At 37.1% G+C, this 22,588-nt stretch overlaps 1 protein-coding gene across 1 annotated transcript in view; it reads left to right on the top strand.

Annotated features, from left to right (window-relative positions):
* The first annotated feature begins 2,213 nt into the window (after positions 1-2,213).
* LOC149933171 (fringe glycosyltransferase-like) overlaps positions 2,214-22,588 on the top strand; it is a 37,183-nt gene continuing 16,808 nt past the window's right edge. The window contains exons 1-4 of the mRNA XM_090155350.1: positions 2,214-2,791; positions 14,517-14,565; positions 14,635-14,737; positions 20,970-21,117. Of these exons, the coding sequence (XP_090011476.1) occupies positions 2,318-2,791; positions 14,517-14,565; positions 14,635-14,737; positions 20,970-21,117 (774 nt within the window). The 5' untranslated portion in view covers positions 2,214-2,317. The remainder of the gene's footprint in view (positions 2,792-14,516; positions 14,566-14,634; positions 14,738-20,969; positions 21,118-22,588) is intronic.

Here is a 22,588-nt window from a genome sequence, read left to right on the forward strand (position 1 = left end):
TAAAGATTTCTACTTTACTGAAAATATCTAGCAGCGATTTCTAAGATTATATCGATACTCAGTAATCATCCCTCTTGACACTTGTCGTTGATTGATTAGAGAGATTAAGCAAAGCGCTCTAGGCGTTTTAACAACAACGTCGGGAGTACCTCACCGGCTAAAGCAATCAAGTACGTTTGCAATCGAATTTTAACCAATTGCGCACCTTTCGCTAAATCAGGGTACACGAAGAATTAAAAACGTCGTTTGAACAATACTAAACCAGGCGTTATGTATTGATATGAGTGTTGTCGAACTACAATTATTTATTTCTTCGTTTGCCCGGGTGTACCGCAAATTTATCTCTTTGTATACATGTACTTATTTATTCAAATTCGTCTTAATTGTACAAGTTAAACGTTAAAAGGAACCACCTATGGAATGCATTGCAAAGGATGAAAAAATTTGCGAATAAGTAGATAAGTCCATAAAGAAAAGGGATAAAAAAGCTAAACCCTAAACAAATTTGAAGAAATTAAAATTCTTACAAATAGCTCCTACCGATAGGTCTTCGAGCAAACCAAAAGACGCGAAACTCGGACCAAATAGATCTTCGAGTGCAAAACTGAATTAAATTAAATAAATTAGCCAGAACTTCCAATTGTACAAGGCCTAAGCGTAGAGCTTAGCGCCGCCGAAAAAATTTTATCCCGTCGCCGAATTTGTTTTTTAGATTTTTTCAAAGGGGGGGATAAACTTTTGCCCCTTCTCGCAGGCGCCGCCGAAAAAATTCAACGCCGCTGAGAATTTCCGATTGATTTTTGTGTAACGCCGCCGCCGGCCCAAATCCAATCGGCGCTATGTTCTACCTAGGCGTATTTCAATTCAAAAAAGTATTTACGCTTTTTTAATAAGTTGTCATAATTATAATTATCAGTATTTTTATTTAAACCCTATAAATGTATTACGAAGTTGTTAAATATTCAACTCGAGTCTAAAATGTTCACGTGACTCCCGACGTTGTTATTCAAACTTGTAGAGTGCTCTGCTTAACCTCTCTATTATAAATTTATAAAAATAACTTATCGTTTTATTCTTTTAATAATCAAAAGAAAATATTTTGGGCTCGGAACATATGGTTGGATTCCAAGTATTTTTTAATATTTTGGGTCTATTATAAATAAAACCAATATTTGGGTCTATATTTGGCCTATTAGCCCCAGTAGAAGTGTTGCAGCCTTACACCTTCAGTGTGCTGCCGGTAAGGTAACACTACAATTCGTAGTTCGTGCTATTTAGGAGTTACAAATACAAGGAGAACGCAGCTAGCCTTTAAACACGCTAACGCAGTGTTGTGTACAAATTTCATTGGACAAACCTTTACGCCGAACGTTTTACGGAAAGGGGAAAGACAATTTCCGAATTTTCCTCTAACCAATGAAAACTGTACGCAAGAAAATGCACGACTTTTGACGGGTTGCGTTTTCCTTGTGTGGGGTGCTGTGTTTGTTGCTCCTAGGTGCTATTAAACGTATACTAAGAAATAAATGCGTCCCATGCAAAACTTTTACAACTCGCGACACCGACTCTAAAGCTGGCTTTGGAGCCCCTTTAGATTGATAGGTGACGTCACTGTTTGTCTAGTTCTAAGTAAATTATTATGGACTAGTTTCGCCGAGTTTCGAACACTTTTGCAGCTTTCAAAAAGCGAACGACATTTTCTATTGCATCAGAGCGATTTTGGCGCTATCTAGTAGCCATGGATAAGAAATATAAATAATTTAAAAAATTTAAAAAGAACTATCATAAATTTAATAATATAATCATTAATTTTTTATCAATAAACGCCAAACTGACTTAACTAACATTAACGCGCTTTAGTGTACAATTTAATTCCTGGATGGCGCCAGTGGCTACGTAGAAGATAAAGTTAAAATATATTTATCCCACTCATTTCCTCAAGCACCTCATCTAACATTTCTAGTGAAGTAGGAAAGGATCCAGATAACCCGGCGAAAGCTATTTCTCTCTAACATCCACTTGTTTGTAACTTCGCAATCCCACTCTTCGAAAGTTATCAAACCCCCATCGGGTTTCCTTCCCACCCGTTCCCTCAGCCCTCGTCCAATGAAATAGAGAGGGAAAGAAACGTTCTCATCCCTTCCAATACGCCAAGACGCTTTCGTCATCCGCGTCGGGGGGGACGGCAGCCGATCGCGAGCAGCAGGGTGGCGGCGCGACGATGGAGTGAAATTATTCCAATGTTTCGATCGGGTGATCCAACAGGTCGCGTCGAATTGTCCGTAATGTTCGTGGCGAGGTGAGCCTGACAGAGGCGATGCTGACCAACATGAAGGTTTCGCCCAAGAAGATGGTGCAAGCCGCGACGGCTATTCTCCTGGTAACTTGCTACACGACTTTCGTGGTTTTGCTGCAACAAGGGGCCGCCGTCACGTCTCAAGAAACCTTCCAAGATGGCGAAAATGCGCGCGGGGCCTCGGCTCGCGGCGGTAAAATTAAACTCGAATCCCCGGTGGCCACGGGCTTCCAAGAAAGGGCCCCTCGCTCCATCGGGGAGGCCAAGGATCCGGATTATCCCATGGACAACTCTTTAGGTAACGGGGATCCGACCTCTCTGACGGACTTGGCCGCTTATCACAATAGTAACAATCACAATCTTCATTATAACAAAAGTGACGCGAAAAACACAGACTTGAGCGATATTTTTATAAGTGTCAAAACGACCAGCAGTTTTCATCAAAGTAGACTCGATGTGATATTAAGAACGTGGTTTGTTCTTGCCAGAGAACACGTAAGTTCGTCGTCTCATTCTACTTCAATTATTTCGACATTAACTTAAGTAACGTTGTCTATTTTGATAAGACATTTGTACCCCTTTTCAAATTGGAAAGGGGGGGCCCAATTGGTAGTAAAAAATATAATTTCGGTTATATTTTACGAGGGGCTAACCACTTCCTTAAATTCTGTACATCGATTACAGCCATTCGGTAGTGCCAAATCTGTAATCGATTACGTAATCACTTCAGTACAGCCAAAGCTAGTGGCTTGTACACCGATTACGGATAGTGGTCAGCCCCTCGATTTTTTATTACGTTTAAGGGGGGCGCTAAATTAAATATTCAAAGTTTACCTCCTTAATCGAAAACGTTCCTACGCGCCTGTCTTTTTCTGAAAAGTCCGCTACGACATGACGTAACTAGCGCCAATTACGTATAGCTTCTGATAAATTTGAAATTAGTAATGTAAAATTAGGTATTGCACCATAAATATAAAACTGTTTGAAGCTATCTTCAATGTAAATCAACTTGTGATATTAATTCGTCTAAAGGTAGAGATTCGAATCTAGAATCGCCCGTGTAAACAGTTCAATATCAGAATATTGTTTATTTTACGCTATCGGTGGCGTGGAAAACCAATCGGGTTAATGTTTACTCAACGATAGGGGTATCTGAACAGTCTCTTTTTGGGTACTTTCCTCCAAATATATTCCCGATTACATATTTATTTTGAACTCTCCAAAATCCGGTTTTAGATCTAGCGTTACGAACTATTAGACAGACACTTTGAGAATTTTAAACCTTGGCCCTACTATAAGCCTGAAGGCTATTTTCGAAAGAAATTATTAATAGACCGCATCATCGAATAGCAAAAAGAAAAAAGACTTTTAGGGCAAATTTTTTGATATTAGTATTTAATACAGATTTTTTTTCCCCGCGCCTTTAAACTCAATTTGATTTGTACGACGAGGTTTGCCTGGTCTTGTCCCCGGCAGCAGCTGCGATGCGTGTCCACCGAGACATGCGCCCATAAAAACGAGAGAAAGCCCCCGAGCTTAATATCTGGCTTTTGCGTCGAAATTTTTAACCTGTTAATGCAATCTGGTCATCTATTAGAGAGTTTTTTCACTCTCAACCTCTTCCCTCATGTTTTTCAACGCTAGCCTCGGGGCTGGGTGGGTAGTCCCACTCTAACCCACTTGACTGTGCCGCCTTTCACTGGGAGCAGGGGTAAAGTCTCCGCTATAGGGGCTTTGACCCGAGTATCTTATAACCTTACGACTTAGTCGTAGACGCGGTGCCTTGGTGTAATTACTTACCAAGTACTTGCGGTTCCGCAGCAGTCCCCAACTGTTTATTCCGAGCGAGGAATTATCTAAGGGTACAAAAAAGTGTCTCGACTCTAAAGGCCGCCAGCAATATTTTAATACGTACCTGCATCAAGAATATATTTATTTATTCTTAGGCAGTTAATCCCTATGTTGGTCGAATATTATTGCGTCATAAATAATAATAGGTGATTTCTTTTCGCCTGTTCTCGGACTAAAAGTGTACTCTTTTTACCCTAAAACGTTTTATTCGCCTGTTCTCGGACTAAAAGTGTACTCTTTTTACCCTAAAACGTTTTATTCGCCTGTTCTCGGACTAAAAGTGTACTCTTTTTACCCTAAAACGTTTTATTCGCCTGTTCTCGGACTAAAAGTGTACTCTTTTTACCCTAAAACGTTTTATTCGCCTGTTCTCGGACTAAAAGTGTACTCTTTTTACCCTAAAACGTTTTATTCGCCTGTTCTCGGACTAAAAGTGTACTCTTTTTACCCTAAAACGTTTTATTCGCCTGTTCTCGGACTAAAAGTGTACTCTTTTTACCCTAAAACGTTTTATTCGCCTGTTCCGAGGATTATAATTACTCCACCCCATAAACTATTCGCTTGTTCCGGAGTATTAGTGCTACTCTTTTACACCTGATCAGGTGGTTTCTTTTCGATTGTTCCATGATTTCGGAGTAGGGAGAAGAGTAAGGCTATGACGTAATTTTACTCCGATTCTGTGGGGGCGAATAGTTTGAGTCCAAAATGGCTGCCTTGTCCTTTTTAGCAGATAAATTCTGGCTGGCAGACGACAAAATTAAATTTACTCCTTTACAAAATTACACCTCCTTTTCCGAAGGAGTAAAAAGAGTAGCCCTAATACACCGGAACAATCGAATAGATTATCGGGCGAAGTAGTTCTCATCCCCGGAACAGGCGAATCAAACGTTTTAAGATAAAAAGAGTACACTTTTAGTCTGAGAGCAGGCGAAAAGGAAGTGTAAAGGAGTAAATCGGATTTGGTCGTCTGCTAGCCAGAATTTATCTGCTAAAATGGAATCAGGTAGCCATTTTGGAAACTATTCGCCACCACAGAATCGGAGTCAAATGACGTCATAACGTTACTCTTTTTACCCTACTCCGAAATCCCGGAACGAGCGAAAAGAAACCGCCTATTTATATATATAATTTGCGATAATAAACTTTAAGCGCTACCGTATATACCATTTCGTAATGCCTTTTTGTAGGTTAAGATTTAACCTCGCCTCTGTCTAAGGTTAAAAACTTCAGCTTCTTTCTAATAAATTCTAAACCGCGCTTTTCGTGATGGTATATTTTAACATTTATTATTTTTATTATCGAATCTTCCGCTTCTGCGCAAAAACGTGTCAGTTCTCCCCCTCCCCCGAACAAAAACAACAATTTTCACCTGCGTTCAAATCCCGAAACACTTCGAAGAGACAGAACTACCGAGTCTTGTCTCTCGCGAAAAAAAACTAAAAATAAAAAAGTAAACAAGTCGTCGCGTAAGCTTTCGATAAGTCCTCTCGAAAGGGTCGCCACTTTATAAGACTTTTGGGATTTATAGTTAACAATACTCGTCACAGATATTTGAGATGGGGAAAAACGAAGAGATAAAATATTTGTTGTACGTTGGTCGTGACGATTCCCTTCAAAAAGTGGCGGAATTTCGTGAGCACGTGACTGTATTTCGCTTTTTTTCGCCGAGGAATCTGGCACGGTGAGCCAACAAAATCGTGAAATTAACGTTAAATTCGGAGCCTGATAAGTGCCATCCACGCATGCTGCGGTGTAGAGGTTACCTTTTTTCCCGGCTTAAGCGAAACGAAGAATAAATATTAAAGTTCGAAAAGTGAAAAAATTCTGAAAAATAGATGGTTTTTGAAAAACAATGGTTACAAAAAAAAAATTACACTATATAAAGTATAAATTATTTCAGAAACTAAATCGTCTTTAAAATAATCCACACTTTTTAGGATTTGGGTACATTTGTTCGAATTTCATTCGTCCGAACGGTGGTGCAAATGTCCGAATGATCATTTGTCCGAATGCCGGGAAAGCAGGATCGTATGTCCGAAAACGTATTTCATTTGCCCGAAAAATATATCACAACTTTTGTTGGTGATTTAGTCGTTCAATTTATGGTAACTTTACTGGCGAATTTCATTTGTTCGAATAATCGTTTGTCCGTTTTTTCGAACATTAGGAATTGGTTGTTTTTTTAATATTGTTAATATAAGAAAATAGTAACATTAACTTGAACCTAACCTAACCTAACCTAAAATATCGACCACATTCAACACAATTCCCACAAAAAAACAGCAATAAGAAATACTAATTTAGCGACAGAATTCGGACAAGTGATCTACCGATTCGGACGAATGAAACAAACAAGTGGTCCAATTCGAACAATTGAAACATTTGTTATTTCGGCGGTTCGGACGAACGAAATTCGAACATTTGTTCCACCGTTCGGACGATTGAAATCCGAACAAATGTACCTACCCCCTTTTTAGTAGTGTTGTAAGTCGGAAAATTTAAAGCTTGGAAAATTTTCCGTATTTTTCCGAAAAAAATAAAAAAAAGTTTTCATTCCATGATTAGTCTAATATTGTTTACAAATTAAAAAAAGCGGTATTTTCGCCACATTTTGTCGAATCTAAAAGTAAAACTAAACCTTTAGACTAGCTTTAAACTTATTAACAATGTAAGACTATTAATGTTTTGTAGTATGTTTACTGTTATTAGACATAAAAATTAAAAAAAAATTAAAACCCTTAAAAATTAATTTATGTTTAAATTTTTTATTTTTCCGATTTGCGGAAAAGCTTCTGGAAATTTTTCCGCATTTTTTTTTCCGGAAAATTAACGGAGCAGCCATTGCTTATTGGAAATTAAAATGCTTTATAAAATAAAATTTTTGATAAATTATTGAAATGGAAACATAATGTCAATTAAGAGCAAACTATCTCAAATTTAGATTTTAATTATAAATTTAATTTAATTCAAATTAATTTAAAATGTAGTTTACGTTTAATCAAGACCACGAGGCATAAAACGATAAAAAATAATAAAAATACGATTTAAATCAATGTTTTATATTTTCTTTAAAAATATCAAAAAATCAACAACCTCAGAAGTTTCCCATTCACAACTGTGATTAAAGAATATTGTTCATACTTATACAATTACGTTACTTATGTCAAAGGCTAGCTGGAGGTAGCTAAATTTTTCCTCTAATAGTTTTGATAAAGAAATATTATGGTATACAAAACTTTGTTCCCACCATGTAACTGAATCCATTAACCCAGTTAAACATGTACTCGGCTGTTTTAATTACAATTTTAATTGCATATAATATAGTCTAGCATTATTTACAACCTACGAAAGAGTCTGTTAAGCCTCCTACCCCCTCCCCCGGATTTTTAATGTTTTTAAAATCTTATGGTCATACAACAACTTAATGTGTTTATAACTTAAGATATTCGTTTCGACAAATCAGTTCCGCTAATCTAGCAGCCATAAAGACTCAATTTGGCGCGTTGGGGAGAAATCAAGGGGATAAAAAAATGAGGGGTGCCCAACCCCGGCAAGCACCACCTGCCCCGCCGCGACCCCCGAATTTACCGTTCCCCTGACCCCCTTTTACCCGAGGTCACGTAGTCACGATTAACATCATCTTCGTTGCTAGTGAAATGGAAAGGCGAGGATGAGGTGCGGTGTGCGATATCCCGAGTGTCGTAGAAACGCGAGGTGAGGCGGACGGGCCCACCTACAACCGAACCATCTGGCGAATTCCATAGCATCACGTTGACGGTTCGAATTTCCTCACGTTTTCAGAAAGACCATAAGGAAGATACCTCACTCACTTCGGTGGTCGAGTGGCCAAGCTGTTTTACATTTTATTTTCTTCAATTCTTACTTAAAAACAAAAATATTAATATAATTTAACGTTTCCATGACGATGTTTAGCGAATTGAAGGAAAATTAAATACGTAATCGTGGGAAAATATTTGTATTTCTTCATTTCTTCTGGTATATTTACAAAGTCCAAGTTCGAGTCGCTTGACGAAGCGTAAATTTATCATTTTAAAATTTATTTTCTCTTAAGTAACACGATGTCTTTTATATTTGTAATATATCACCGAGACCTTCAAACGAACAGCGATCAAATTACTTTTAAAACAATTCGATCAGTCTAAACCAAAGTGCGAATCCGATTGTTATTAAATTAACAGAGGAGACCAAAACTATGATAGTAAATTGAAACCATCCCGAACTTCTTTCGTTACAAATAGCTAAATCAAGGCGGAAAATTGTTTAACTACAGCATAGAAACTACAAGAGGAATAGAAAGAGTCGATGAAAAGTGTTACGGGCAAAAGGTTCTCCGTTTATTTCCGCTTGAATCTAATTGGTCGTCATTTCCAAAGCTTTTTTTTTGATTGGACCAGAGATAACCGGAAATGAAGGGATAACCTTTTGCCCGTGTCATCTTTGTAAAGCTCGTACAAAGGCAGGGCCTTCTATTCCCGTGGTAGTTTCTATGACTACAGAGAATAGTGACTCTTATACCTAGAAGCAACCAACACAAGGAGAACGCAGCTAGCCTTTAAACACGCTAACGCAGTGTTGTGTACAAATTTCATTGGACGAAGCTTTACGTTGAACGTTTTACGGAAAGGGGGGGAAGACAATTTCCCAATTTTCCCCTTCCAACGGCACCAGTCGCTAAAGTGTCTAACCAATGAAAAATGTACGCAAGAAAATGCACGACTTTTGACGGGTTGCGTTCACCTTGTGTGGGCAGTGCTGTTGCTCCTAGCTCTTCCAAGGAGACATCCCAAGGTGTTTATTACCGATTTTGTTCAAAATTGGGCGTAAAGTAGTAATGTATATGAAATTTCCCAAAAGGAGACGTTGCACTACCCATTCGATTTGCTATGGCAACTGAAATCTACATTACGCCCAACTTTGAACAAAATCGGAAATAAACACCTCGGGTACTCCCCTTGTTAGTATTTCAGTTTTCCCCAAGATAACAGAGCGTCATATTTTCATATATATATTATAAGTAAAATGTTTATTTAAACATTTTTTTTATAAAAGAAATATGGTAGAGATAAAAATAATGTTTGGGTTAGAACTTAGACCCAACGATAGCGGCGTCAATTCACGCACCGAAAATTGTTTACATCAAATATCACGAGATGCTGTATATTTTATGCGCGCACTCGGAGACCCTTAAATAAACACATCCTGGGAATGAAATCGGAACAATTAAGTGAACTATAACTAACTGATAACGCTTTCCGCCTCGTCTACGCGAAATTTAATCAAATAAACGAGAAACATACGTTTGCAAATCCCCCTCGCAAAGAGGCGAAGATTAAAACGCTATTTGGAACGTTCAAAGCGTTCAATAAAATAACGTTTCCATAGAGACGGAGATGGCATACGATGACCCTTTTCGAAAGCGGGGCTACGAAGGTCGCGTGCCCAAAGATCGACCTATTCCGGATGCAAATTGAAAAGAAATTTTTAGTCTTCGTACAATGCGCGCGTGTGCGCGTCGAACTTGGGCAAAAGCTGCTAATTTCGGCGGACGAAATAGGCCACGTGTCGGGCACCAGTGGCGCGTGCACCCCGCGTCGTTTTAGGCCTTGGTTCGGTTCTCTATTTCGCGATATCAAAGAAATCAGGGTGATTTATAGACGAAAAGTGGGACTTTCACGGATGGATAACATATTGAAATGACGCGTCGGAGGAGCGATGGGAAGATGGGACAGCATCCCGTTCCCATGGGGATCACCGCCTCCGCTTTTAACACCGGTCTACATCATCCCTTCAATGACCCCCCCCCCCCGAATCATCGCCCCAATTTAATAGGGGCAATAGGCGCTGCTTGTTTGAACCCACTTCGGGACACCCCCCATCATTTTATTAAAATACACGATGTGTTTGGAAATTTGACAAATATCGTATTTCACTTGCAGCTTGAATTTTAGGTAAAATAAAATCATAAGTAAACAAACCTCTAATTTCCTAAACCAGGTAACTCGAAATATTCGGTTCATCTAAAAATTAATTTAAATTAACGTGTTCCCGTTTCGTTACGTTATTTCCAAAACCAAGTAACTCGAAAAATTCGGTTTGTCTAAAAATTAATTTAAATTAACGTGTTTGCGTTTCGCTAACTTATTTCCAAAACCAGGTAACTTAAAAAATTCGGTTAGTTTAAAAATTAATTAACGTGTTCGCGTTTCGCTACCTTATTTCCAAAACCATCTAACTTTAAAAATTCGCTTTGCCTAAAAATTAATTTAAATTCACGTGTTCGCGTTTCTCTACCTTATTTACAAAGCCAGGTAACTCGAAAAATTCGATTCGTTTAAAAATTAATTAACTTGTTCCCGTTTCGCTACCTTATTTCCAAAACCAGGTAACCCGAAAAATTCATTTTCGATAAAATTCCTCTTGACTATTAAGTTAATGTAGAAGATGATTGGAAATTTGTTCAAATTTAAATTTAATATTTAAAATATAGTTAATACATCGGGGGGATTGTGTGTACTTAAAGGGAATATAACCGGCAAAGCAATCTTTATAGAAGACCCCTTCAATTTATCAAATTAGCCTGTACAGTGGCGCCAAATATTTCTAAAGCCAAAGGCTAGAGTGGCCAGATCTGCAAACGTTGGTGTTCCACACTAAATACGTGAGGTTATATTCCCTTTAAATGTCCGTGACATCTTGTTCCTACTAGGATTCTCCCTTAATCCTCGTTTTCAAATATCCGGGCGCTGCGGGACAGTCGAAGCGATGACTTTACTATAGCCACCTAGTGACTATTTTATAATAGACGGAGGCGTGAAAATACCCACAATTCCATATTTTAAATATAATTCTTAAAAATTAAAAATATTTTCCTGTTTTCGAGAAATTTTGGATTCAATTCAATTATTTCTGATAAAAGTAGATAAATAATGTAATTGGAAGATCTTACAATTCCGATCAAAAGATGGCTCCAACGCGAGGGGTCGGACATTTACCAAAATTACGTTACCCTTTGTCTAAAATCGCCAAATCTTTCAACTCTCTCTATGGTAAATTAACATTGAAATCCCAAAATCACTTCAAAAAGTAATGATAAAATCGCCAAAATCTTTACGAAATCCCGTACAAAATAATGGCCAGTGTCCGACCCCTCGCTCCAACGTCAATTGACTAAATTACTTAATAGGTTTTTAATAAAACATTCTTTGGATACAATAGTGGAATTAACATTACATTTAATTACAGTTTAGTAACATCTCTAATATAACCCTCCTTAAACTATCTACGGAGGACTTTCCAAGAAAGAAGTAGTAATTAAAGTAAAATTAATGGCAAAGCATTTTTTATTATCTTGACATTTTATTTATATATTGGCGGAACCCCTCGGGTGTCGAAAATAAATTCTCCATTAAAGCGAGTGCAGCCGAGGCCAAAGGAACACGACGCTGGCATATTAAATAGATCCTTCTAATCATTATTTCGAGTCTGCGCTAGCGGCGATCTGATCTTTAGTTCAATGCGTGCGTCAAAACCTTCGGTGACAAAAAAACGATCTCGCGTGTTCGCCTGTAATTTCGAAGTCGAACCAAAAAAGTCTTTTCTTTAATATAATCATTTTGGAGATATTTTTTCAAAGAGATATTCGGAACCCCTTTTTGGCAATTTTTCGACCCCGCGGACATGGCATATTTGGTCGTCGCGAGCCACCAGGTGGCGCGCGGGGCACCAAATATTTTTGGACTTAAAAATAAAATCCTCAAACTTTAAGGCAGGTGATATCAGATGGTTGTTCTTAATAGGTATACTTTTCCAGGTATATTTTAAATGTTTTTTTAAATCATCAGTTTTTATGACGCGTGACACCGCGGATAATATTTTGAATCTAGTCTATCTTGATTTATAGCTACGTTTGCACTGTCGGGTTGAGGGCCGTTGAGAACGGGCCCGGGCCACGGTAAAACAATAATTCGGGGCCCGCATGGAAGCCGTTATTATTGGATATAATTATACGTACACGGGGAGAAACCCTGGGCCCCGGTAAATCAAAAATACGAGGCGCGAAATGAGAGCCGATATTACTGCAGGGTTGCCACAGTACCTGGAAAAAAAGTCAGGCAATTTGAATATGGGTCTAAAATTTAGGGAATTTTAATTATTACTCTAATAATTTCGGTTGCAAATTTAGAAAATATTTCACTAAAATATAGGTTAAAAAATACAAAGTTTTGGCACGAAATACATGTAAGTCAGGGATAATCTCCAGAGATACGGGAAGATACAGGGGGCCCCCAGTGTGCCCGGGCCCAGGTAAAACCGTAATTCGGGGCCCGCATGAGAACCGTTACTACTGGAGACCATTACGGGCCCTCCAGTCTGCAAAGAGCCCCGGTTTTTTGTACCAGCTCCCCCTCACTAGTCGGACCTGGTTGTGTTATCTTAGTTTTTATCCACTCTTTCAACTAGTCCGAACGCGGCTCCTCTGAGAATGGTCGTATAATTTTATTTGTAAAGAAAATGCCAAACTGCCACGATAGATTTGACTCTCTGCCGAGAGAGAGAATATTGTGCTGTGGAAGAAGAACGTGCCTTTTCTTCGGAGGATAAAAAATGCATCAAAAAAGGAGAGCCTGCAGCACGGGGCCTCGATTCTCCAATTGCCCGTTTTATGATCGAAGATATTTTTCCATGTTCAATTATTCGCGCTTAATAGATTCGATGCCAGCCTTCAGGCTTATGCTTGCCCAAACCGTGTCTGTACTTCGCGCTCCAATATACTTTAGAAAGAATAAGATTATATTTGTTTCTATTTACTTCGTGATTCGGGTACGTAAGAAAATACACATTTTAAAGGGTTTCTTAAACGCGCAATTTTTCCATTTAGTTTTAACATTAGTTCATTTGACTCTTTGTGAAATATTTTACTGATATCTATTAGCATAAGTTCAAAAATTATTCTTATAAGTATGACTCTTATGTGAAATATATTACTGATATCTATTATCATAAGTTCATAAATTATTCTTATAAGTAGGACTCTTTGTGAAATATTTTACTGATATCTATTAGCATAAGTTCATAAATTGATCTTATAAGTATGACCCTTTGCGAAATATTTTACTAATATCTATTAGCATAAGCTCAAAAATTATTTTTATAAGTATGACTCTGTGAAATATTTTACTGATATCTATTAGCATAAGTTCATAAATTATTCTTATAAGTAGGACTCTTTGTGAAATATATTAGTGATATCTAGTCACATAGTGACATCTCCTGATAAACAAAATTGCCCTCTGGTGAGGCACTATCACAACTAACAATAGTGACACTAGCTTCTGTGTGAATTAGGTAATCCAACATAAAGATGGACGTTTATTCTCCCTGTAACTGAAAGGAATATATTTCGTTTGCTAAATATTCGGCAGGGTGCATTGACGTGACAGCTTGTTTTAAATGTATCGGCATTTGCTCGGTGAGTGCGAACACGACCTCCGAGTTGCTGTCTCCTTTTGTGTCACGCGATCTCGCCGAAATGAAATTCCGCCACGAGATATCTTATACGTCGAGGCACCATCCCGGCGTTAATTCTATCACTGCCACAATTTATATTAATTTCTGTTACGCGGGCAAGTCCGGGCCTGTTCAATCTCTTGGCGCGCTCGCGGGGGAAACGCTTACTAGTGAATCATTCAGTGAGCCTCGCATCTGCTCTCATACCCACGTGCAATTTAAATATTAATTCGTTCATTCCCCTTTCCCGCTAGTTCGCTTTGTTTTAAAATAGTTCTGTGTTGAACTTTGCGGTTAAGTAATGATTCACTATTTCAAAAAACTTTTGAGCAATTTTGTCGTAAAATACAGGGTTAATAAACATTCAGAGTCCCCTAAATTTTCACTTTTGATATAAATACAGGGTTATTAGAAATTATATTAAAGGGAATATAACTTCAGGTATTTCGTGTGGAACACCAACGTTTGCAGTTCTGACCGCTCATGCCCTTGGCTTTAAAAATGGTTGGCGCTACTGTACAGGGGAATTTGAAAAATTGAAGGGGTCTTTCATAACAATTGCTTCGCGGGTTATATTCCCTTTAAGTACGTCGAAACGGTGTAGTCGAAAGCGGGCCTGGGCCCCGATAAATTAATAAATCCGGGCCACAAGAAAGCCGTAGTTACTCAAAATAAATTTACTTTTTCAAAAACGGGCCCCTTGAGCTGCACGGACCCGGGAAATTTTTTAAGTTTAAGCCTAGGTTAAAATAAAATTGTTATATTTGTAAAATTCTTTAAACCTGCCATATCTTATTTTAAAATGAACAAGTTCTAATTTGTCTCTGTAATTTCCTTGCAGACGTACTTCTTCAGCGATAGTGATGACCCAGCTCTTCAACTAAAAACAAGTACGTTCTTTAACAGTAACATAATTAGGCTTAATTCTAAATAATAATTGTAATTTTGATTGCTTGCAGATGGACACCTGGTAAACACCAACTGCTCATCTTCGCACAACCGAAAAGCGTTGTGTTGCAAAATGTCCGTCGAGTTTGACACTTTCTTGGACAGTGACCGAAAGTAAGTCTGTCCACCAAAAGCTATAATACCCAGTAGCGTCACTAGGGGGTGTTAGTGACACCGTGTTACCTTCAGAGGGTATGACAACCTCATCAATATAAATTTATCAGTTATGAGTTTCATCTAATTTTATTATTTCATTTCAAGTATACTAATACTAAAACTGATAGTATTATACCTAGAATTATTCTAGTGTTATATTATTCAGTGATAACTGTAATAGTGAGTGTAGGGAGCTGTTGGCTCGCGTGGCATGAAGGGTTTTCAACCACCATCCTATGCAGTATAACCCGGCCAACTGAATTAATGGCATTAAAAGTCGCTAGATGACTTGGGCCTGATTATTATTTTATTTTATCTTCTGTAGCGGGAATAGTATTACAGTTATTATTTACGAATTGCAAGTAACGTCAGCAACTATAAATGTTCCTTTATGCTCCAAGGGGGGACAGTGCGAGTTACACCGGTCTTACAAGGAGACATCCCGAAGTGTAAAAGATAATTTATTTAAAACAATTTCGAAATATTACTTCAATGTTTGTACTATTTTAAATTTTCTCTAACATTTTTCCAATTTTAGCCCTTTTGGTTCATTTTCACCCATTTTGTTCAAATTGATCAAACATTTATCAATTGTGATTTTTTTCGTAAATTTTTATCTATTTTGTCTATTATTGTCATTTTCAAAACTTTGAAATTTGTTAAAGTTTTTCACAGGGGGGTCCCTGGAATCGGTTAGAATCCCATGTTATTTTCAATGAGAAAATTTCCATTTTTTGTTGTCCAAAATATTTTTCGTTGCCATCGCAAAACGGTTGCCCATTGAATAAATTCCCTTTAGGATTTTTCATGTCACATGAAGGTCTACCAATCCCCCGAGTTTGAACAAAATCGGTGGGTTACACTTCGGGATGTCTCCTTGTTAGTGACACCACTGATAACACACACACACACACCTATTCACTAAGGAAAATAGCAGTAACCATTGGTCAGTTGAAATACCGTAAAATAACTCTGAAAGAAAATATATTTTAGTATGTCGTTTCTATAAAGAAGCTTTTCGTAAATAGACTTCCAAGTTGAAATTATTTTTTTTGGGCTGGGGTTAGTTTTGAATGTAGGCCTTTAGCGCGGGGGCCGCAGAGAAGCCCTGTAAAAGTGGATCCTTCAAACTTTGGGGAGGTCGAATTACATTGGCCAGAGTACGAGGAAGGGAGAAAAGTATTTTTTTACGCAGCATCTCAAATTCAAAAGAGCCCAAATCGTAAGGACGGTGGCGCTGTTTTCGAGATGGCCAAAGGAACCAGCTCTGGGCTTTCTTTGGCAGCCGCGCCACCTGGTGGAGGATATAATATACGTTATACGGCGCGTCTTTTATTATACACCTCCGAGCCACGGAAAGAAATTCCCAACCGAACACTTCTTACATTCGATGTATTCCGCGGTTTATTGTGCCCTGGTGGACAATATAAAGATTTGGTTCTATCTACGTTTTGTTATACCTTTATTGGATGTTTTACCAAAGGTTAGGAGCGGGGTAAAGTTTCGTCGTAGATATATACTAGCCAATAACCAAGTTAAGGAGTTATGACTCATTCCTGTACTGGAAAAAAAACAAGTATTTCTGGACAATTGGGGTATAAACGGGGAACCGAAAGGCATACATTTTATGGCACTGAAAACTATTTTTCAAAATATTTGACCCTTATTTTTATGGTGGTTTAATAATAATTGTCATTTTTATGGAAGTAGTGATAAAAAGGTCTATTTTATCAGGAATATTTGGAAAATATTTGACGTGTGATAAATTATGTTGTTAGAATATCTATTAATTAGGATTTAGTAGAATCTATTGGACCGAGTTGGAGTTACCATGTATCTTATAGATCTGTTCAATTTTGGTGGCGTGATATGTTTAAAAGCTAATGTGAAAAAATACTACACTTTTAACAATAAAAAATGTAACGTTAAAAGGAACCACCTATGGACTGTAATGCAAAGGATGATAAAATTAGCGAATTAGTAGATTAGTCCATTATAAAAAGGGATAAAAAAGCTAAACCCTAAACAAATTTAAAATTTTTAATGTTTAGGCTTAGTTTCTCTTTTCGGTTTAATAGTCGCAAGCCAGATTTCCCGCACGGTACTGATGAGTTCCAACTAGGACGAATCCGGTCTACCGTTGGAAATTCTGGCTATTTTATTTATTTTCCATTTAGTTGTTCACTCGAGTTGGTCCGAGTTTCGCGTCTTTTGTTTGCTCGAAGACCTATCGGTACGAGCTATGTAAGTTTTTAAATTTTCTTCAAATTAGTTTAGGGTTTAGCTTTTATATCCCTTTTTATAATGGACTAATCTACAAATTCGCTAATTTTATCATCCTAAACAACAAAAAAGCTTATTATTAAATTTCAAACAAATTATTTCATATGAAGTCTGTTTTTGATGCGAAAAAATCCAACATTTTGATCTTAGTCAAACGAAGGAGAAGCTAACTATCAATTTTTTTCTACTAAGTTTTCTATTTCATAAAATTTCAAAACGTATGTTATAGAATAACACAAAAACCTATACATCAAATTAATGTATCAATTAATGTATTGCTAAAATTTCAACCTTCTTAACCAATCGCGTCCGTACCAAAACCTACACAAAAAAAGCCTTTAAATGTACAAATGTCCCTAACGCGGCCAATTAACAAATTGGACACTCCCAAAATGCACGATTTATCTCGAATAAAATAATATAACAATAGTGATATCGACTTTCCCCGTATGCACGTCAAAGGTGAAATAATCTACCTTTAAAAACAACCATTCTGGATGTAATCCCAAGGTTAAATCCTTTTTTTAAAACGATTTTGTCGTAATCAAATCGAGGTAGCAACCTAGACTTCTAGAGTTTAAAATAAAATCGTTAATTTTTTGTATTAAAAGGCGATGAAGCGAAATGCGCCATCAAGAAAAGATCCTGCTAATGAATTATCTCCGCCAGATAATTATATCCCCCAAATCCGTTTCTCTCGTGGCCCGTGTTTTCCCATGCTGTCTAAAGCCCATTGTTTCCGACAAATTTTCGGCGCTTCTTCCAAAAGCCTATCATTGTTCGCCCATTTAATACCCTCGGGCTCAAATCTGTTTTAGACAAAAATTATTATTTTTTCTTAATAGAAGTAGAGGATCCCGGGTTTATTTCCAGCAGACTTTACCCCTCTACCTTCCCGCGCGCGTGATAATGATCCAAGTCGGGGGGGGGGGGGGGGTCACGATTGTTTTCAACCTGGCATTTTTGGTTAGGCAAGCTGGGAGGGATTTCGACGGGGGAGAGTAATCGTAACCTTTCACCTTTTTTTTCCACCGGTAAAAGGGGTGGGGTATGTCTCAGACGCGGAGCCCCTTTCAAAGAACCACTCAAACGAAAATTGGCTTTTTTTCATTTTAAAACTATTATATGGAATATAGTATTATAAATTCCATTCAGCTACTGATTGTCATTTTATTAAGAATATATATAGGAACAGAAGCTTATAACATATCTACGATTTTAAAATTAAACCCATGCAAAATATAAGTAAAGTCTTAAGTCCACCCTTCAGGGCCCATTTTAGCCGGGCTTCCCAGGGCCGTTTTAAGGCATGTGCCAAGTGTGCCATGACACAGGGGCCCCCGTCTTCGGAATATAGGTTTTTTTTTCAATTTGTTTTTAATATTATTATTTCCAGTCAAAAAGTAAGGTCTATATATTTTTAGGGCCCCAAATTCTACTTTTCACAGTGCCCCCAATAGTGTTAATCCGGCCCTGGGGTCTCCCAAGCATTTCTTGGGCTGCCGGTAGTTGTTTAAGTTACGGCCCTGATTACGACACAAACTTAACTACCTGATGTAAAATATAAAAATTACCCTGCGTAGTGATAAATATTAAATACTAATTTAAAAATGTAATATTTTTCGATGTAATAATTTCAGACTATGTATTTTACCCCACGCTAGTTTTTTTTTGGAAAATCAGTATGATTGCTTCGAAAATTTCAACGCGAATATCATTAGCAACGTAAGAAAAGAATACTTATCCCGTAATTATATATTATACACTTCTGATAAAACGTATATTGCGGCGGAGTTTTTCGCTTTTAAAAATAGTTATTTTCGAATGCATTATGTCGAAACATTTAACCACTATGTCCTCATCTCCAATCCCAAGAATCCTTTCCTTGAGTCAGACAAAATGAAAACTGTGATTGGTCAGGAAGGCAACCCAAAGGCGCTAATAGGCGAGAATTTGATCTCGTCATTCCAATCCGCATAGTTCATCCACTTAGAACTATTTAGACTAAAAACCGCGTTGAATCGAATAACAAACACGCTTCTGGTTTGTATGGCGAAAAAGATGAAGAGAGGGGCTCCCGAATTGCCGTCATCTTCCCACGCTGTCGCGGTCGGCGCTAGCATATGCTCTACTCTTAATTCCTCGTTGCGGAGAAAAAAATTGGGGCTCCCCATCTCCCTTCGCGTTTATTCGCCGCGTTAAATATTGTCCCTTCTCTCGACGCTTCTCCCTATATCAACTCTCTTTTACAATATATCTCTCTCTCTTGTATAGGCGTACAACGTAGGGCCGCGTGTCCCCCCGATAGAAAACCCCAATGATGAATAGACACCCGTGATGAACCCCCCGACATTAAAGAAAAAAATATATTTCTGGCGGGGAGATGATAAATTCTGAAGAAAGAGAGATTGACAAAAAAAGTTTGGAAATGTTGCAATTTTTTTACGTCTCATGCTGGAGGAAAATATCAGTTTTTTTTATAACCGAAAAATTCATTTCGAGATGGGACACTTAAAAAAGTTATATCAAGAAAGCATTTATTTATTCTGAGGGAGAATCATTTTGAAGATTTCAGTTTTAGGGAACCGATAAGGTAACAGGATAATTTAGGTTTTTTTTTATGTGAGAGGGGCTTACTTTTGGAGCATGAAGGGGATTTGGAGAAACTCTCAATAACGTAGTAATTTTTATTTATTTATTTTTTTCGTTTATCAACTTTATTTTAAAGGTTATACCCCCTTTCTTAAAGGTGCTTATTTCCAACACGGTTCGCCGATAGTTTTCGACTATTTTTATCGTCTGATTATATATTGATACGCCTTATTTTATTAGAAAATCCTTATTTCTTACCCTGTTCAGACAGTTCAGTTATCTCTTGTGAACCGATAGCGTCAGCTTCGTCGTCTGCTTATAATTTTATAATAAAGATGGTTCCTACTTTTAATTTTTTTTTTCGGTTATCAACTTCATTTTGAAGGTTATACCCCCTTTTAACAATTTTGACAACCGTTTTCTCTTAATGTATAATTAATTTTATCCTATTTTTTCATTTTTTATTGAAATATCATTTCTATATTTCACTGAAAAATTTCCCATAATAGACGGCTTTTAAAATTCATTTTGCGCGTGAAAATACCTCTACATGTTATGGTCAAAAAATCACGCAAAGAAGGCAGTGTGCCCAAGACATGTACCTGTAGTGTCGCGCGCTAAAACGTCATTTCAAAATCCGTCAATTCCTTTAAACAGGGTTCATACAAACCTGGAAAACCTGGAAATATCAGGGAAACTGATTCTTTCCAAAAAAATCAGGGATATATCAGGGAAATTTTAAATATTTAACCAAAACCTGGATATATCAGGGAAATTCGTTTGAGTCTGGAAGCGCCTCAATAATGATATATAATTTTTTTCGATGAAACGAAAACATACGGCGCTTTAGCACCTGGAAATATCAGGGAAATTTCCAGGAGAAAACCTGGAAATATCAGGGAAATTAATTTTCCAAATGTTGTATGAACTCTGTTTAAAGGATTTTAAAATATACTCAGGTCACCCTGTAATTACGCAATGTTTGATGAATTTAAACGATTAGGAATCTGGGCTAAGATTTCGAAGAAATTTTCAGCTTGTTTTCAACGTTGCGATGGAATGTTTGGGCTTGATTCGAGGCGAAAGAAATTAGAAATGTACCTCCGAAATTATTCCATTTTGAGTTTTTGGGTGGGGCATTTCTAATTATCTGAATAATAATTTATCTATACGTAATTAAGCTGACTATAACGGTATAATTTCAATCTGGTTTTCAGTAACTGGTTTAAAGCACTCGGAATTTACGATTAGGAATAAATTTGGTTAAATTTTCCCGATTTAATATAAGATTGTTGTTTATTTTATCTTCCACCAGGTGGTTCTGTCACTTTGACGACGACAATTACGTCAACGTTCCTCGCCTAGTGCGCCTCCTGCAGCGGTACAACCCCAGGGAGGACTGGTACCTGGGCAAACCGAGTATTAGAGCTCCTTTGGAAATCTTCAGCAGGGACAATCCCAAGGTAGGCACCTCTTTTCTTTAGAAATATCTACTTCTCTGCAGACCTTTCCATTAAATGTTCGTTGCGGTATGAGGGGGAAGGAAAACTGTTTTTGCAAGGATGATTTAGATCAACGTTATATATATTACTCCTTGTTTTTACTCTCACTCGACTCTTGAGTTCGGTATTTCGTCTGCAACCGAGTGTAAGTATTTACAAAACACGGCGTATTAAAATTAATCCAAGTTATATTAATAAATTTGTTATATCAAATGTTTAAAGTATAAATGTACTTCGTTTACTTAACTAGTCATAAAAAGGAGAGGATTTAAATATTTAAAATTACGAAAAATTTAGCAAGGTTTCGATATTGTTTAAGAGTTAATTAATGTTTATAGCCTTAAGAATTAAGGTTTAACATTTCGTTGAGAGCCACAGTAGTTTATCAGGTAAAGATTGTTGTTTATCATAAAATACTAGCTAAAAAATATCTAAATATTAACAATACTTTCACAGAGTTGATATGAGTATTGCAATAATAATTCATTTAATTAGTATCGAAAATAAATTAAAATCAAACTATTCGCTTGGGCCTAAGGTGGTACCTTGGGTATTAGCCTAGCTGATTATTATTATTATTATTCCTTCTGAAAAGGAGGTGTAAAGGAGTAAATCGGATTTTGCCTGCTAAAAAGGCCACAGGCAGCCATTTTGGAGAAATGTTTTTATTCCGACTCGAACTAATCGTCACTGCACAGAATTCAGGAAAAAGTCGGGGAATTTTAAGAATTTGTAATAATTCAGGGAAAAGTCAGGGAATTTGTAAAAATTCAGGGAAAAGTCAGGGAATTTTTAAGTATTTGTAAAAATTCAGGAAAAAGTCGGGGAATTTTAAGAATTTGTAAAAATTTATGGAAAAAGTCGGGGAATTTTAAGAATTTGTAAAAATTTATGGAAAAGTCGGAATTAAATTTTATCTAGACGCTTTTTGAAGATAATTTTACTCTAGATCTATGACAAATTCTATCATTATCATTTATTTCCTTGAAAGTTTGGCTAATTTTTTTCAACATTGCAATAACATTTTTACTGAAATATAAGTCCGTTTAAATTTATTAATTTCTGATAAAAGTAGAATATAAAAAAAAACCTTTAGCCTTAAAAAGTTATGAAAAATCTCTTAAGATTGTCAGGGAAAACCGGGAATAGTCAGGGAATACGAATCTGAAACTTTTGTGGCAACCCTGCTACTCTTCTTACCCTACTCCGAAACCCCGGAAAAACCGAAAAGAAACCACTTACTGTAATTACAAAATTTCGTCTGTATACCTTCTACCCTGCACCCCCGTATCACATGTATTCATTTACGGTACGGGTGTATATAAATCTTTAGAGTGTATGCTGTAACAGAAATTTACAGTCGATGGTACCTCCAATACGTTTTTAAAAATCTAGGGTGGGATCGGCTTATTTTTAAAAAACAAATTTTAAA

The sequence above is a fragment of the Leiobunum rupestre genome, chromosome 8 (assembly GCF_980474605.1).
Source record: "Leiobunum rupestre chromosome 8, qqLeiRupe1.1.hap1, whole genome shotgun sequence".
NCBI classification, from domain to species: Eukaryota; Metazoa; Arthropoda; class Arachnida; order Opiliones; family Sclerosomatidae; genus Leiobunum; species Leiobunum rupestre.